Genomic DNA, 18,055 nt, shown 5'->3' on the forward strand with positions numbered 1-18,055 from the left:
CTGAGCCTGGTTGGGTTGCGGGAGGTGGATACATCATTCCTCCTGGCACTGTTGGTGGAGCTGCAGCTGGGGGTTGATAGGGGGCATGAGGAGGGTAGGGCACGGATGCGGGGGGAGGGTATGGTCCTTGCGAAGGAGGGGGAGGGTATAGTCCTCCTTGCGAAGGAAGGGGCGGGTATGGTCCTTGCGAAGGAAGGGGAGGGTATGGTCCTTGCGATGGAGGGGGCGGGTACTGGCTGTAGCCCTGCTGCTGCTGCTGCTGCTGAGGGGGATAGCCGCTACTGCTGTTGTCCTGGTAGGGATTCGGATACATCCTTGCTTCGCCTGTCTTGTGCGAGGGGGAGAGGAAAGAGGTGAAGAAGGCGGAGGTGGAGGAAGAAAGGGAAGAGAAGAAAAGAAAAGAGCAAGAGCCGGGGAATCATTGGAAACGGGGGCCTTTAAAACAAGCTCCATCTCCCCATATCCCATATCCCATATCCCATATCCAAATTCACTCCTGCCCTTCCTCGGCTCCATCTAGCCCCGTTGGTGTTCACTACTACCGCCACCGCCACTGCCATCGCTGCCAAGGAGTGCATGTCGCCATTCTCCTCCTCCCCCAGGCAACCGACGGGAGGCGGTGCACGGAAAGCTGTTTCCTGCCTCTGTTTTGTTTGTTTGCCCTTCTGGACCTCTGGGGTATCGTGCTACCTATCTATCTCCCGCCATGCCACTCTCTGTGCGTAGTCAAACAGGCTTACACATCGCCAGCACAGACATATCATTGCCATGGCATGGTTATTGCTATGGCATGGCTATGGCTATGGCCGAATATGCATGCGTGTATGATAGTTTGTCCATCAACTGATAAGAACAGGAGGCACATTCACAAGCAGAAGCAGCTTCCAGGGCTGACTGGACCCGTTGCTGTGCATTAACTTCACAGCTGTTGTGAGATTTGACCAGTCCTGCTTACGCTCAAATTGGGTGCCATTAAGGCATCTCGACTAGCGACTAAGCGTCCCTCATTCGCATAGCAAACATGGGCTTGCCAGAGATATGAACAGAGACAAAGTCAAAGAAGACTACAGTAGAGCCTAGGGATGGAACTCACCATTCAGGTTTTTTTTTTTTTTTTTTTTTTTTTTTTTTTTACAACGTAGATGTTTATTACATGGAAACCGCTTTTTTTCCCCCTTGGAGAGGTACCAGGGCTGCGCTATTTTAATTCGATTCCTTCTTGGGAGGAGCATTGTATCCCAGTCCAAGCTCCGGATACTGCGACGGGACATGATCCAGATGCGGGGTCAAGTTCGAGTAATCCAACGGCACAGGTGTCCCCAACCACGTAGCCCTCGACGAATGGTCCGCAACCTCCTCTTTCGTCAACGGATGGATCAACACCGAATGCGGTCCCCGGTTCAGGACAAACCAAGAGTAGCACCGCGCAAAATCCTCCCGGGCACACCACACCTCATAACTCCCGATCGGATGCGGGCCTCGTGGCGACGTATTGACCCCGTTCCTGAGCGGCACTACCTGAAAGAACCCTTGCTTAACCAGCTCCAGAATCCGATCCCGCAGCTTCACGGCGCTGGCCTGTGAGGCCGTATTGTTCTGGAACCAGTACAAATGGAAGTGGAACTCCTTGATCTCGTTGTCGTACTCGGACTGGAGGTCGACAGAGGAAGAGGAAGAAGAAGAACCGTCGCTCGACATCAGTTGCATGTTTTGTCTGAATCTGATTCACAGATGAGGGAGTAACAGTGGGATGGACAGCCAAGAGAGGGAAGCAGGGATGCAAAAGAAGGTGCAGGGAAAAGACGAGAGAGTGCGAGCGAGAATCAAAGTGTGGGAAGCAATTGAGGCAATAGAACCAACTATTGGATGCTTATTACTATCCTTATCAGATGGTCAAAAAGACGCCATTGGCTGACCAATTGAAGTAATCTTCACACGAGGCAGGCCATGCACTCGTCCATGGCGTATTCCTGCCATTGGGCCATGTTCACGCTGCGGAATAGTTCTGAATGAGCATTCCACTGAAGAATAAAAAAACACACACATATAACATATAAAAAAAAATGATAGCTTTATTGATCGGTTTGCACTCAAAAGAATCCACGGTTGACACCCGAGGTTGAAAGCGAGTTCAAGTTGCTCAATTGAGGTTCTGCCTGCACGCGTAGCGAGCTGATACGTTGCTCCTCTCGGTGAAGCTGTGCCATCCTATGCTGCTGCACCTTCAACATATGCTGTGCTGCCAACAGCTGGTCCGAGTAGAGTGTGCCTGCATTGGTGATTCTAATGTTCATCAACAACAAGAACGAGGGTGTTAGCAGGTTTTCTTTTCACACATGCATCCCGGGAAGGAAAAAAAAAAAAAATCGTCCTGCCACGATCTTATAAAAAAAAACACATACGTTCCCTGAACGGCCTTTTCCAGAATCTTCATGGGTCCTGAAATCGGAGTAGACACATGGGCCCCCGTTGGACTCATATCGCCGTGAATGATGGCATTCTTGCGCATAGAGACCTTCAAGATTTTGCCTAGATAAAAAAATAAAGAACAGCCAGCATGCCAGCATTCAATTGTTAGCATCTGTCAAACAGGGCTGTATGTACATAAAAGGCTCACACACCCCTTATAGCACAATAGACATACCATTGTCGGCTCTCTTGCCGTGCAAGTTCTCAATGGCTGCAAGACCCGCCACCTTTCTGGCGTATGTGACCTGAGAGAATCCATTGGTGCAGATGCAAGACTTGATCTCACCAAATCGGGAGCAGACAAACTGGTTGCACCCATAATATAACAAAAGACTTTGTCAGCACAGATGGAAGAAAGGGCATACCATGATAGACAATAGCTTTGTTATTCGTATGTGCCATTACCATAACATCTTCCGCAGTGGTGTCGGGATCGAGGTTCTCAATCTCGATCGTGACGGGACCGCTCTCTCCGCGAAAGGCAACGTTGGAGTTCGGTGCTGATCCCTTGATAGAGAGCATAGAACTGTCCATGTCCATATCCATGTCCATATCTACGCTCATCAAAGCCTGGTCCATCAACGAAGGGTTCATCGCAGAGGGGTTCAGCAGAGAAAGATCCGCCAAGGACATCCTGGCACCAGTTGCTCTGCTCGCGACAGGCGGCCTATTATCCTGTAGGGGTCTTTGCTCTGTGCGTCTCTGACCATTGTTGCTATTGCTGTTTTGGTGGTTATTGTTGCTCTGGTTGATGCGAATGTTCGAAGGAGCGCTGTTTCCACCACTGAAGCGAGCGTCGTTGCGGACATCGTTTCCTCGCCTATCATCGTTTCCTCGCTTATCATCGTTTCCTCGTCTATCATCGTTTCCTCGTCTATCATCGTTCCTGCTGTTGAAGGCGTTTCTGTCAATTCTGTCGTCTCTATCAATTCTGTCGTTCCTGCCGATTCTGTCATTCCTGTCGCTCAATCGGCTGTTAGTGCTGACGTTAGATCGGTGATGGTCTCCACCACGGTTCCCTCCATTCTGTGGCGATGGACCAGGGTTCCTGGGGCCAGTAGGAATGCGTTCGTTCTGGGTCGTGAGCGTGAGCCTTCCTGGTGATGATGCTGGTGCTGACTCTCGCCTGACCTGCTGTGTGGTAACGAGCCGCACAGACTTGGTCGTCAATTGCTCTTTTACTGATGATCCCGTCTGATCCCGGTTACCCCTATCGGCTCCTGATCTGAGGTTCGTAGTGAAGAGTTTGAGGTTCGTTGCCGGCTTTGCGATATAGCTAGCGGTAAAGATCTCCTTGATAGGTGCCTTGGCGGCCTTGTATGACTCTGTGAACAATGCTGTCTCCGTCTTGACCTTGACCGGACGCTGCAGAGAAGAAGTCACCCCCCAAGGACATGTACAAGGCATGGGATGGCATCAGTACTGTGGGAAAAAACAGGCCTATTATACTCTTGCACACCCAGACACCTGTGGACGAGGGCCTCGGCCCTGGACATGGACACTTACAGCATATGGCGAGCTGCCCTTGGTGGCCTTGTTGCCCTTCTGCAATCTGATTGCGCCTCCCTTCGTCTGGATTCCTACTGCTGCCTTGGTCTGAATGCTGGGGCTTCCCTTCTTGGAGGGTGCAGAGGGCTTCGTAGCCGCCGCTGCCACTCCCTTCAGCTTTTTCTTTCCCTGGCGCTCCGACTTGATGATGTCGTCCAGGCTTTGGTCGATCATGTTCATCTTGGGATAATAATGCTAGCTGATGTCGAGAAGGCGAGTAGATCGGTTGAATGAGATGAATGAGAAGAGATGAAAAGAAAGGAATATGGGGCGTGGGGGAGATGTTACGGTGGTCGACTCATAATTATTGTTTCCTCTGCTCAGCCTAGCCTGTCCCGCCGCTGGAACCACATGGCCTATTGGTCCAGCCAGACTGGGATGGAAGCTTAAGGAGTACCCAGAGCGTCAAACCACACAGAGAGCCCCGATTGCTTATCCCATATCCCAGAAGAACCTCCTCTGGCTCTTACTCAGGAGCCAGACGGGAGCCCCATCCTGGGGCGCGGGATAGAATGGAGGCCCTCCGTAGAGCAGCCTTCTGCAGCTGGCATGGTCCCTGCAACCAGGCTGCCTGAAGAATTCAGAGTTCAGGACCCGTGCGCGCTGTGGCCCAAATGAACCGCATACGAGTCAATGACTATGGGCCACACGCAAACGCTCGTTCCTGACCCAACTATTCACAAACAAAGGCTAGCTTTCGACTCTCAGTAACGTCGTCCGTCTCTAGAGCGAGGACAAAACTATATCATCCACATTCGCAATAAACCAGCATGGACGCACGACAGCGAGCCATTTATTTCGACATTTTTTTACTATGATTACAGGCCGGTCGATGGATAGTGAAGGACCCTTGCTATTAAACACAGGCCCAAAAATAATCATGAAGTTTCCAATCAACCGGGTCCCTTTTAGTTTCTTGGGGGCCATTGAGAGGGTACTGCAGGGCATTGAAGTGTAAAACCCTCAGATCGACGTAATCAACGTGGCAGTCAATAGTGTAGCAGAAGACATTGTCATCCGAGCACACAACTATTCCAAATTTTTCTCCTCCCAAAGGGCACTCAGTCCTGATCGTTCTTGAGTATTTGCCACGGACAACCAGGGTCAAGTAGGTGGACCTGTGAGCAGTGACGAACAGGGGGTCATAGGCGATCTCGCACGTAGCCGGGGTGCAGGCATTCGCGGTAGAGGCCAGCAAAACCGAGAAAAGAGCAAGTTTCCTGAGGATCCGGGTCACCTTGGAGGTACCAGTGGAGGCGGATCGAGTCGAAGGAGCGGTCATGGTCGAGTAGGTTTCTATATACAATATGCTGATGCTTGGAAGTGGGGAGCGGTAGGCGCGGATGGTGGGGTCCAAGAAAATCGTTGCGGGGAAGAAAGCGGTTTATAAAACCTATCGCCTCTTTGTTTTGTTTATACAAAACGAGTTTGGTGTTCATGCATGGCTCTCTGTATCCTCACTGCTGTGCTGTTATTTCTGTGCTCCTATGCCCACTTGCCCTACTTCTTCCTCATTATGGTCCTCCATTGTACCCAACCCAGCAGCACAAACGGCTCGGTCCATTGATTATCTCCAATAATGCGTCGCACAATCAAGATAGCCAGGTGGCGCCACCTTTATGTATTGGCCAAAAAAAAAAACGCCATATTGCCTCCTTGCAATCGATGGTATCCCGGAAAGAGAACCCAGACTTTGGTTCTTGTGTAATAAAGGGCAGAGGGGGGGGGGGGGGGGGGAAGGGGAGGAAGGGGTTTCGTATCTGTCAGCATCTTTACATCCGGCATCCATGTCACTTCAGAATACGCCGCTCAAGACACGACGCAACCGTGGTCTAATGCACGTTAGCCATAGGGTTCCAGTATGTTTGGATAGCAATCGATATTCTTGACTACAAAGCCCGTCTCTTCAAATATGTCTTGGTCGCCGCTGAACTGCCATTCTGATTGCGATACATTTCCTCTTATTAGAACAACATGGATCGGTTGGGGGCATTAGTCCTCGTTCTCACATGTAGTAATAATATGCGTCAATCAGAAAGTCGTCCTTGTTCTGAGATCTCTTGTTGAAGCTCTTGAGAGGATAGACATGGCCGACAGAGTGCAACTTCAGCAGCTGAATATGCATCTAGTTAAAGTCACGGGTGGAGCAAAAAGGCGCCATCAGGGGAACGTTCAACGATACTCATTTCCTACAGGACGATAAACAGAGAGATAGCGACCGTGTCTTGAAGAGTGAGATTTACCTAGATGGTGGAACCTGAGAAGTTGCTGTTGAACGGTCTGGAAGTGAAGATGGACCTGCAGCTTCTGTACTCCGGTGTTCCTTGCCATTACGAATCGTTAGTACTTTTACTCTTGGTAGGGTCCATTTCGCATTCGCGCTGCCGTAACCAGCAAGAGTGTTGGGGGGGGGGGAGGGGGCAATTACTCGCGTTCTCTACGTCTCTTAAAACCTACGCATGTATTCCTTGGAGCTGATAATACGAACGAATGACTCTCAAGTCAAGAATGCTGTGTTTGTTGTTGTTGTTGTTGCTGTTTTATTCGTCATCATAGACACTGTTCCGTTATTCTGGAGCGAGGCTTTCTGCAGAAACTAACAAGACCCTTGAGGGCAAATACTCGAACAAACCTCTTTTTCTCTATTCCTGGGTGCTCTTAAGGATTTATATATATATTCCTTGGCTGTCGCGAATGTCCTTTATCACCTAATGGACTCTGCATGCCATTGGGAATCCTCGCCAAAAAGTCGTAACCCCACCCTTAGAGCTCACCAAAAGTCGTAACCCTTATATAATGAATCATATATCCCTTGTCCTGAATTCATGCCACATATGGGATGATTTTTTTAGAGTTTATATAGGTCTTAGCCACTGTACCTCTTCAAATACAAAATACAATGAGAAGGTTGGGGTTACGACTTTTTGGCGAGGACTCCTAATATTCAGAAAAACATAGCCCTGCTGTATCCATTACTCCCATCTCAGATATTCCTAGGGATGCATCAACCTAGCATCACAATAAAACGTGGCCTCATGGGTATGGGTCCTTTTCAGAGGATTACAAGGTTATATACTGTAGGCGAGAATAACGAGCAAGAGCAGGGGTATACACATCACACATGGGGCTGCGTTACTTCCAAAAAGCGGATGTCGGTGCTGCTGCTGCAATCAGATTGTCGACCCAAACTGCCACTATAGCTGTCCATATTAACACAAGAAGTGTGGCAACTACATAGGCGATGCCCTCTGTTTTGAACGTAGACCACGATGTATCGGTCACTAAACAGTTCCTATTTATCCTAGGTCTTCTACTGAGTCTGTTGAGAGGTTGAGTGAGCGGATAGACCTACCCTAGTCGTCTTTTGGCGTGCTACAGGGTTCCTTGAATCGAGCTATTGTAGAGTTTTGAGTCTGTCCAAAGTAACTGTCTATTACCTGTCGAGACATTCCTGACGATCTGGGTCTGTGGAGGTTTACGGAGTACAGCTCCGTGTGGATACAGCTGCTGTACACACTTTGACTTTAGAAAGCAGAACCACGGACACAAGCTGAGGAGCATTGCGAGGAAATATGTTCTCTTGCTTTTGTCGGGAGTAGTAGCAGCTAGATTCACCGAGATTGATCAGATTCACTCTACTGAATACAAGTGCATTCGTACTCCAGTTGGTCGAATCTCGGAGAAGAGGGTGCTTAACTGGATGGTCGAGAATATGAAAAGTCATATTACTTCACCGCTTGGCAGTGCTGCTGCGTGAAAAGGCCTCGTTCTGTCACGGTGTCCTCGGTGTATCCCATCCTCTATCTACACTTTTGTTCGCGGACTTCATTGAGAGGCAATACATCCATGCATATATAACAACTGAAGTCAGTTCATCATCACCCTCTGTAGAACCCAACTGGCCCTCTGTTAGTAACTACCACCTAGTTCCCAGGGGTGTCTGCTCAACGGCATACAAAAGATTAAAAAAAAAACCAAAGAGTGCAGTGATTGATAAATCGACTAGCATTAGATACTCGGTAACTGTGGGAGGTCGTAGACTAGGAGTGGTAGTTGTTGCAACGCGTGTTTGGAGTGAGATCCCTTCCATTGCGACCTACTCTACACGAGCAACCTAAACCTCATTTACGTGCGCACCATAGTCTACACTAGAGACTGGTCCACTAAACCACTTCGGAACTCTAGTTCATCCATTGGCAGCTCTTTTCTGCTCATGTTGTTACCGAGAAATTACAGGACAAGGTTCTAGCCTTGCAATGTATGCATGTGCTTTGCATGGGTATTTTCTCATGGAATATGTGGGTTGCATTCCGATTCGCTGCGTCCGAATATTGTTGCTCTAACCTTCCAAAGTTACAAACAAACCACCTCTGAGCAGCATTGAATTGCGATCTATGGATGGCCACTGCGCCTTAGGCGGTGTTAGACTACTGAGCTGAAATGAATCATATAGGTCCTCATCGCTTGGAGCCCAAGCTCTTAGTGTGAATCAACTAGACCACCACAGCACGCTCCTGTTGACTTCTTGGGAACTTTTATCGTGTTTAAGGCGATCCTTGCGTGGATATGGATCCGAAGTTGGAGGGTTGAATCCCCGCTGCTACGCGAGCTGCTCAGCTGTAAGCGTATCTCTATTATGCTGCATCTCCGCTGCTCATCGGAGGCACAGCATGCACTTTAATAAAGTCCCATGCTTCATCTTATCCCACCTTCCTTCGCGCTTCTTTCCTTTTTTTATTATATTTTATTTTATCGGTGTTGTTCACATAAGACTATGACTTATACCGCGACAAATAGCACTGGTCTAATCAGATCTAGAGGCCTAGAGCAAAAGGGCGTGTTTTCTTCTGCTTCTTAATCGTACTCAGATTGATGAAGTCCGATAGCTGATCTGCCTAGATCGATCTAAGAAATAAAAAGCTTCCCATCAAACTCGACCATTCTGACGAATGCGATTGGTGAACTGGAGAACAGGCTGTTAGAGGTACAAGGCAGAGTAGGCGATGTACAGATGGAGACCGTGGAAGTTTCTCCTACGTGGGCAAAATTCGAATGGCTCTCTTCTAGCTCTGGTGGCACAAAGTTAGCATGGATGAAAAACGAAGGGAAAGGTCAGCCCGGACGTGAGTAAATCCCCAGGCCTCTCACTCGGCTGTTTGTGTGCTTTTTTTTCCCCACGCCCACACCAATCGGGCAGAGAAGAATTTCACAAGAGTAAACAAAAAAAAAAAATGCTCTGTTTTTCGGGCGACATGAAAGAAGGGCAAGGGAGCGCCTAAAAAAGCGGTGTCCGAGATGCGCGATGTGGCGTGGCACACGGTCATTGTTCGGAAGGCTTGCATGTACTTGATTCATGTATAGGCGTTCCCGGTCTTTGGTTGGTCTTCCGGCCACACAGACAGACACCCTTGTTCCTTAATTTCTTCCAAAGGCATCGTGGACCATTTAAACTTCGAGCGGAAAAAAAGCTCGACGGAAGGTCGCCAGGGGGAGGATGATAACGACAGGGCTTGTTGTTCTAGCCCACACATATGCACATGTGCACATGTGGATGTAGAGTTTTGTTCATCTTGGGAACAAAGTAAGCAAAGGTAAAAACTTTGGTCCGATTGGATCACATAATAGGGCAAAAAAAAAAAAAAAGAACTATGGCCATGTTTACCAGGGTTACTGTATCATTTGCCCAAGCATCCATGTCAGGCACACCATCGAACAAAATAAATAATCCTATGTTTATTTCTAGGCCGCAAAGGTCCATGCCAGCTAAATTGGGTAAGACGAACTTGTTCGATAAACACTTGACGGTCCATGAGACTTCCACAAGAGCGAAGATGGAAAGAAATGGAGCTCATACTGCTCATTTCATTATTTAGATTATTATGGAATATTAAATGGAAATGGGAAACGAACGGTTCCACTTGTCTTCATTCCGCCACAGCTCTGGACTTTCTCACTTGAATCCAGTGCTTCTTGCCTGTGCATGGATTGAAGAAAGAAATGAAACGGTAGACTATGATGCGGGCAGGTTTGGGTGGGCGCCCTAAATTCTGTGTAGCCGACTGCGATAGATCCGCACTACTCCAAGGGGGAATGGCGCGGCGACTCTGCATGCGCGACCCACAGTAAGGTTACAGCCCATTAACCAGCTGTTGATGTTTTCTTCTTGGTAACTTTTGCTTGCATCCAATTTGTTGACTGGTCTGCCTTGCTCAACCAGGCCTGCTGCTTCTGTCCACACACACTCTTGGGACTCATTTTAGTACCCATGAATGCTCCCATTACACACAAACAACAACATAAACAAAGGAACATCGAGACTTTGAAGGAGGCCTTCCCATAGGCCAATACCTTTGCAAGCGTGTGCAATCTTCGATACCCTGGGACTGAAAATTCTCACAGTTCCTCGGCTTTGTTTGTCACGCGGCAGAGTCCGAGGATGAGCCCTCCATTGTACTTCGTTCGATGTATATACAAAATTAAGTTGCCATGCTGTTGCTGGACTTGTTAACTCTAACCCCAGGAACGTTTCCGATTCGCTGTTCCTCCTTGCAGCTGCTCTTTTTTTTTTTTTTTTTGCAGAGAGCTAGTCTACCAGGCGTACTGAAGCTCATTTTTGTGTGCCTCCTCCCTCATCTTCTTTGAAAGCAAGACAGGAGGATGTTACCGAGAACTATGGTCTGCGCGCCTTGTGCGCCATCTCTCTTCTCACTTTGAGCCCTACATTTAGCATTCGAATTCCGTAGCCAGGCAAATCCGGCCTTTTTAGATATGAATTGGGGAGAGTGTAAAAGGTCTAAGCGAATGATAAGACACAGACAGATAACAAAATCACGCGGACTTCATTGGAGGATACCAAAAAGCCCTATTCTGCCCGCCGGAAGCGGCTCCATCCTGGAAGGGTGGTCTGTCCACGCGATGGACGACAACAGAGCCTCTGCGCAGATTAAGGTCAATGCCTTAGCCGGAATAACGATTGGCAACAAAAACACAACGCTTTGGGTGAAGTGTTTCGAGGAGGTCCTGTGTATTGAAAGATGTTTACACAAGCAAACCCCCTCTCCCCTGTGTATTGTCCATGGACCTACATTACTAAATTGTAACGATTATTTCTATTCAATTTCATTGTATGACCTTGAAGGTGTATTGATGGGAAATGTCAACAGCTTCGGTTCAATAATACAACATAGAGTGGCAACATTATGCAGGTAAATTAAATTTGGCAAAAAAAGTGCACAAACAAATCAAACGCTCAATCACATCCTGGGAATCATCAGTTTGTCAAGTTAACTTAACTCGCTATCCTGTTCGCTTATGCAGTCAACTGAAGTTCATATCACTGTTTGACTAAGACGCAGCTTGACATATCCTGAGGGGGGCGAGCTAATGAGTAGTTGTAGACATGCGTGGATAACAATGAATTCGACGGAACACTCCGTGGATCCCCCTGTAATTTGTTCCGCGTAGTGAAAAGGAGTGGACATATCAATGGAGGAATGCGCTACCTTTCATAGCGGAAGCTGTGTACAGGTCTTTGAGCAAAGGTGCTTGCCGCTTTTTTTTTTTAAGATGAGATAGAGTAAGGTAGGATAATAAAAAAAAAAGAAGCGGTATGGCATACCATTGTGAAAATGTTAGCCTTGGAAGTAATATTACTAGGAAGGGTGAGTAGAGGTATAGCTAGCGTAGTCTCTACTGTAGTCAGGATGTGGCCAGTTGGACAAGCTCACTGGCCCATGAATGGAAAGCCATATGGACAGAAGCATGTCCTCGTGGATCTGCAGGCCCTACTGACCAATGGGACCAAAGATGGATTAAGGTGTTCAACCGAGTTTAAGGTGTTTCCAAAAATGAGCGTCGAGCTGCACTTTGCTGGACCTTTTCCGTCCATTCGTCCACTGGCCAGTCTCTTTTGGGGAACGGCGGCCCAGACTCCTACTGCAGTCCTAGCAGAAGGTCTTCCATCGATGCTCATTCAGTCTGTTTATGTCCGTTTGACAGAGTAAACAACCTAAATGGACCAGAACCATGTAAACAACAACAAACAACTCTTCTGGACACTTGATTCACCACTGCCCTGTCCACCACAACAAATCACGAACCCTAGGCAGGGCTTTGACGAATCCCAGGACGACGAAAGAGAGAGCAAAACATATCATTCTATCCTGTTGTATTAAGATTCTATCTCTCATCTCAGCGAGACGAAAGTCTTCATGGCAATACTTTACAGCGAATGCTTGTCTATTAGTGTATGTTTTGACTCAATACTGAAACGCAAAGACCGTGAAGAGCCATGGCCGAGGATGAGGTCTACTACTGCAGCACTGGCTGAATGACGCTCTATGCTCAGTGCTTTTCTCATTGTGCTATAAAACCCACCTCACTCCCCCGAATCGTTTGAACCCTTGTCTACGGCTGTAACCACCTCGTACTCCCCTCACTTCCAAGACCCTCTTCCCCTCCCTCCATTCCCTGTCCTCCGTCTGAGTGACCACAACCCTGCCCGCCATGTCCGAGCAGAAACACGATTACCCCGCTGACAAGGAGTTTATCGACGAGAAGCTCGATATCGAGCGCTCGTCCGTCATCCTCGAAGAAGAAGAAAACTCCCCTATTCCCGAGGTTGCTGCCATCGTCTCCAACAAGGATGATCCTAGCACCCCTGTCCTGACCTTCCGTTTCTGGGTCATGGCTGTCATCTTCTCCGTCATCCTCTCCTTCTTCAACCAGTTCTTGTAAGTTCGCCACTCCTGTATCCTGTTCTCCTGCTCATCTTTTGCTCGCCTTTGATTCACATTACCGAACTTGAACCAGGAAAAAATGAATACTCATTTCGTATCCTTATGTTACATCACACAGCTGGTTCCGCACTCAGCCCATGACCATCTCCACCCTGGTCATCCAGTTGTTGTCCTATCCCTTCGGTAAATTCATGGCTCGTGTCCTTCCTGCTGGTCGTCTCAACCCTGGTCCCTTTAACATTAAGGAGCACGTCTTGGTTGCCTTGACTGCCAACTGTGCCGGTGGTACTGCCTATGCCGTCGATATCATTGTCATCCAGAAGATCTTCTATGAGCAGGATTTCGGTTTCCTCGCCAACTTCCTTCTCATTCTCTGCACACAGATGTTGGGTTACGGTATGGCTGGTGTCCTCCGTCGCTACCTTGTCTACCCCGCTGCCATGATCTGGCCTGCCAACTTGGTCCAAGTCGCTTTGTTCAACACCCTTCACAAGGATGAGGACCTCGCTCCTGGCCAGTGGTCTCGCTTCAAGTTCTTCTTGGTTGCTACCTTGGCCATGTTCCTGTACCAGTGGATCCCAGGCTTCCTCTTCCCCGTCCTCAGCTCCATTGCTTGGATCTGCTGGATCAAGCCTGACAACCTGGTGCTGTCTCAGCTCACTGGTGCTGGTGGTCTTGGATTCGGTGCCATCTCTCTCGACTGGAACAACATCGTTTCCTTCTTGGGTTCTCCTTTGATCGTCCCCTGGTGGGCTCAGGTCAACATTGCCCTCGGTTTCTTCCTGATCGCCTGGGTCATGGTTCCCATCGCTTACTACACCAACTTGTGGGAGGCCAAGAAGTTCCCTATCCTTACCCCAAGTTTGTTCCGTGACAATGGTGCCAAATACAAGCCTCTTTCTATTCTTACCGACAACATCTTGGATGAGGCTAAGTACGAGGCCTATGGTCCCCTCCGTATCTCGACCTTCTTCGCCTTGACCTATGGTATCGGTTTCGCCGGTCTCTCCTCCATGATCACCCACACTTGGTTGTACCACCGCCACAAGTTGGTTGCCCAGTGGAAGCAATCTCGCGATCACTCTGAAGATATCCATCACAAGCTCATGCAGGCCTACCCTGAGGTTCCCGACTGGTGGTATGCCGCTCTCTTCGTCATCATGTCCATTGTTGCCATCATCATCTGCGAGGTTTGGGACTACAAGCTCCCTTGGTGGGGCGTTCTCTTGGCCATTGCCATCGCTGCCATTTTCTCTCTTCCCGTTGGTCTCATTCAGGCCATCACCAACCAGCAGCCTGGTCTCAACATCATCACTGAGTATGTTATCGGTTATATTCTTCCTGGTCGTCCCATTGCCAACGTTACCTTCAAGACTCTTGGTTACATTTCCATGGCCCAGGCTATGACCTTCACCTCTGACTTGAAGTTGGGTCACTACATGAAGGTCCCTCCTCGTGCCATGTTCTGGGCTCAGCTCCTCGGTACCGTCATTGCTGGTCTCGTCAACTTGTTGACTGCTAACTGGCTCATGAGCTCCCAGAAGGGTGTCTGCAAGGACAACGAGGTTTTCTCTTGCCCCTCGGCCAACACCTTCTACTCTGCCTCAGTCATCTGGGGTGTCATCTCACCCAACCGTATGTTCGGAGCCTCGTCGATGTACAACGCCATCAACTACTTCTTCTTGATCGGTTTCGTCCTCCCCATCCCCTTCTACTACCTCAAGAAGGCCTTCCCCAATACCTGGTTGGACTATGTCCACATCCCTGTGTTACTGGCCGCCACCGGTATGATGCCCCCAGCTCAAGCTTACCACTACACCAACTGGTTGGCTCTCGGTTTCGCCTTCCAGTTCTTTGCCCGTCGCTACCATCCCGAGTGGCACTTGCGTTTCACGTATGTGTTGTCGGCTGCGTTTGACTCTGGTGTTGCCTTCATGGTGCTGTTGTCGTTCTTCATCTTCACCATCCGTGACGCTGAGATGGTCGAGTGGTGGGGTACCCGTGGCGACTTGTGCCCTCTCGAGAGCAAGTCCTACTATCCCCCCACTGCCTAAGCAGTTGCTGCATTGAAATGAAATGTGCCAATAAAGGGCCTTTCAGTCGAAGCTTGTAATCTTTTTTTTTACAACATCAGTTTATTTATCAAACTATACCTCTAATTAAAAATGATGCGCGTAAACAAAAAAAAATGATATGATATGATATGATCTCTCTTTGTACTGTAGTTTGTCTACAGTGATCTAAATGAACTGTTCTTCATTTATATCCTGGAGACTGCAGCATGGTGTTGAATTGGGTAGTAGACGCGTGTTGCAGTTCGAGTGTGTGTGTGTGTGTGTGTATGTGTGTGTATGTGTGCGATGCTTCCACGCGTCTGTGCTATGACACAGACACTATTTGTTTCACAACTAAACGACATTTGAACTTAACAATGTGATGACCTGACCGTGGCTATTAACGCAGGATTATTTATCGTCGGATGGAGGGTGGTAAGAAAGGACAGGTGTGCTGTGCATTGGTGATGTGGGACGAGGGGTCATGATGGAGAGTTTTTGTTGATATGCTTGTTGGGTGAGGGAGGAGGTTGTGTGCGGTAAAACGTGGTGCGTGTGTGTATGTGGGTAATTGATGGTGCTGACGCGTGTTGGTTGGTAGGGTGTTGGAGTGGGATGTGTGCAGCTGTGTGGATCAAGGAGGATGTTTGCATGCTGAGGGATCAGTGAGAGGATGTTGGCATGGTGAGGAGTGGAATGGTCAATGGATGGATGCTGGTGTGTTGAATAGAGAGTGAAGGATATTTGTATGCAGCGTAGGGTAGAGGAGCAATGAGAGATAGCGATGGAGGAGAAGGAGGACGCAGAGGAATCTAGGTGAAGAAAATATGCGCGCGGTATGTATGAAGAGTACGGATAGCGAATGGAGAATTCATGGAGGGGTAGCAAGAGGAGTGCTGCCGTTTTATAGGGGAAAAAACCAAGAAGGGTAAACGGGCCCTATTATGGGATGGCATACGGCACCAGCAGCAGTAGCGTGGCATAGAAATAACTTAAAGAGAACTCACTTTGCTCTTGTATGGCAAATGTACGAGAATTTGCAAAGGCCATACTTGGGCAAAAAAATTGTTTTCTACTTTCCTCGGATAAGTTCCGGGTCTACATCCGAGCCAATGAGGAACTGACGCTTATTTCAACAGGCAAGGCACTTCGTCCGCACCCTCAAACCCTGGCTGCATTCAATACAACATCCTCGCCTATTGCATACATTCATTCATGATGGTGTTCGATGGAAGGCTTGCCTGTACAGTAATATAGTACCGTTCTAATGTACAGTACACACATACTCGCACCAGGGATACAGTCGTCTGCGGCAATCGTCCTTTCTCTTACCTATTAGGACAAGCAAGCATCGGCCTGCTGTCATAAGGAATCAGCATAAAAGAAATATTGCGCTTGTCAAAGGAACGCGTTTTATCAGACACACACTTATTAGCTGTATTATATTAGTCACGACTAGAGCAATGTATGCTATAAGAATGCTGCTCCGTTTGAAAATAAAGAACCCTCTCATATCTGATAATACCACTCAGTCAGTTATAAATACAACCCATTTTATTACGAGAGCAGAGAGAGAAAAGCGCTGTGCTCCGGTCAGAGACAGTAAAGACTAGTTTAACACTAACAACCATATTCGACCTAGCCTTCCTGTCCCCACAAGGGACGGTGCCGATAGGATGGATACGTTCGACTGATGGAAATGATCTGGTACTACTCTGTTTGCCTCAGAGTTCCCAGGGCAAACAGGGCTGTAATCAGACAAACTCTATGATAGATCTGGATAGAGATCCTATTGGTGAAAAAGATGTCCATCCCAGTACTTACTAGGAAACAATAGACGCGTCGCTGCATTAGCATGACTATTCATGTTACAATATGCACAAATGAGTGATTTTCTCGTCCAGACGCCACTCGGGAACATTGAGGTCTGTGGACATTCCCTCTCCGCCTTCATTTACCAGGATACATACTGGCACTACTCAAATATTTCCACGATAAAATATAATTTATTTTGCATGGATTTTGTGCCAACGTCCACGAATGCGAACACAAAAAGCATAGAGGAAATTTTTATCTTCCCTTGAATTGAGTCGAGCCATTTTTCTCACTTTAACAGAAATTGACTTCTATTCTGCCCCATCGCCATGCCCATTTGAATCCAAAAGTACAAAAAAATCTGGCGTTTGGATCGTCCGCCCATCCGCCCATTCTTCCCAACAGCCGTCAGTATAAAAGAGTGCCGTGCCCTCGTTCCCATGAAGTTCTTTGTCTTCGCCAGCCCACTCGCTCCCTGACCTCTCCCACTTCCTTCTTCCCTCTTTCTCCCCCTACACTACAGTCCTGTCTAAAACACTTTTGACATGGCAACCGAACAAAAACACGAATACCCCGCTGACAAGGACCTCGTCGACGAGAAGCTCGATATCGAGCGCTCGTCCGTCGTCCTTGATGAAGAAGAAAACTCCCCCATCCCTGAGGTCGCTGCCATCGTCTCCAACAAGGATGATCCCAGTGTCCCTGTGATGACCTTCCGTTACTATGTGATGGCCGTCGTCTTCTCCGTCATCCTCTCCTTCTTTAACCAGTTCTTGTAAGTCACCTACCACCTTTGGTTTCTATTGATATATGTTTTTAATAGTGATTCTGACCACCCCGTCTCTTTTTTTTTTGTGGACGACCCACAGCTGGTTCCGCAACCATCCCATGACCATCTCCACCCTGGTCATCCAGCTGCTGTCCTACCCCTTCGGTAAATTCATGGCTCGTGTCCTCCCTGCTGGTCGTCTCAACCCTGGTCCATTCTCCATCAAGGAGCACGTCTTGGTTGCCTTGACTGCCAACTGTGCCGGTGGTACTGCCTATGCCGTCGATATCACTGTCATCCAGAAGGTCTTCTACCATGAAGACTTTGGTTTCCTTGCCAACTTCCTTCTCATTCTCTGCACACAGATGTTGGGTTACGGTATGGCTGGTGTCCTCCGTCGCTACCTTGTCTACCCCGCTGCCATGATCTGGCCTGCCAACTTGGTCCAAGTCGCTTTGTTCAATACCCTTCACCAGGATGAGGACCTCGCTCCTGGCCAGTGGTCTCGCTTCAAGTTCTTCTTGGTTGCTACCTTGGCCATGTTCCTGTACCAGTGGATCCCAGGCTTCCTCTTCCCCGTCCTCAGCTCCATTGCTTGGATCTGCTGGATCAAGCCTGACAACCTGGTGCTGTCTCAGCTCACTGGTGCTGGTGGTCTTGGA

The 18,055-nt window shown here is 48.4% G+C and overlaps 4 protein-coding genes across 4 annotated transcripts; all 4 read right to left on the reverse strand.

Annotated features, from left to right (window-relative positions):
• Positions 1-1,137: 1,137 nt before the first annotated feature.
• On the reverse strand, positions 1,138-2,038 carry BC939DRAFT_437314 (DOPA-like domain-containing protein). The gene has a single exon (XM_051553680.1). It carries the CDS (start codon positions 1,705-1,707, stop codon positions 1,204-1,206), a length of 504 nt encoding a protein of 167 aa, XP_051417008.1. The 5' UTR covers positions 1,708-2,038; the 3' UTR covers positions 1,138-1,203.
• Positions 2,039-2,051: 13 nt separating this feature from the next.
• On the reverse strand, positions 2,052-4,292 carry BC939DRAFT_437316 (uncharacterized protein). Its single transcript, XM_051553681.1, has 5 exons — positions 3,976-4,292; positions 2,875-3,834; positions 2,645-2,774; positions 2,403-2,529; positions 2,052-2,283 (listed from the first exon to the last, which is right to left on the reverse strand). The coding sequence occupies exons 1-5, from the start codon at positions 4,195-4,197 to the stop codon at positions 2,091-2,093; spliced, it is 1,632 nt and encodes a 543-aa protein (XP_051417009.1). The 5' UTR covers positions 4,198-4,292; the 3' UTR covers positions 2,052-2,090.
• Positions 4,293-4,781: 489 nt separating this feature from the next.
• On the reverse strand, positions 4,782-5,442 carry BC939DRAFT_437317 (uncharacterized protein). Its single transcript, XM_051553682.1, has one exon. The coding sequence runs from the start codon at positions 5,297-5,299 to the stop codon at positions 4,874-4,876; it is 426 nt and encodes a 141-aa protein (XP_051417010.1). The 5' UTR covers positions 5,300-5,442; the 3' UTR covers positions 4,782-4,873.
• A 9,675-nt stretch (positions 5,443-15,117) lies between these two features.
• BC939DRAFT_437322 (uncharacterized protein) lies at positions 15,118-15,663 on the reverse strand. The gene has a single exon (XM_051553683.1). It carries the CDS (start codon positions 15,460-15,462, stop codon positions 15,292-15,294), a length of 171 nt encoding a protein of 56 aa, XP_051417011.1. The 5' UTR covers positions 15,463-15,663; the 3' UTR covers positions 15,118-15,291.
• Between the last annotated feature and the right edge of the window lie 2,392 nt (positions 15,664-18,055).

The sequence above is a fragment of the Gamsiella multidivaricata genome, assembly GCF_025024155.1.
Source record: "Gamsiella multidivaricata strain RSA 2152 chromosome Unknown BC939scaffold_4, whole genome shotgun sequence".
In the NCBI taxonomy this organism is placed as follows: Eukaryota; Fungi; Mortierellomycota; class Mortierellomycetes; order Mortierellales; family Mortierellaceae; genus Gamsiella; species Gamsiella multidivaricata.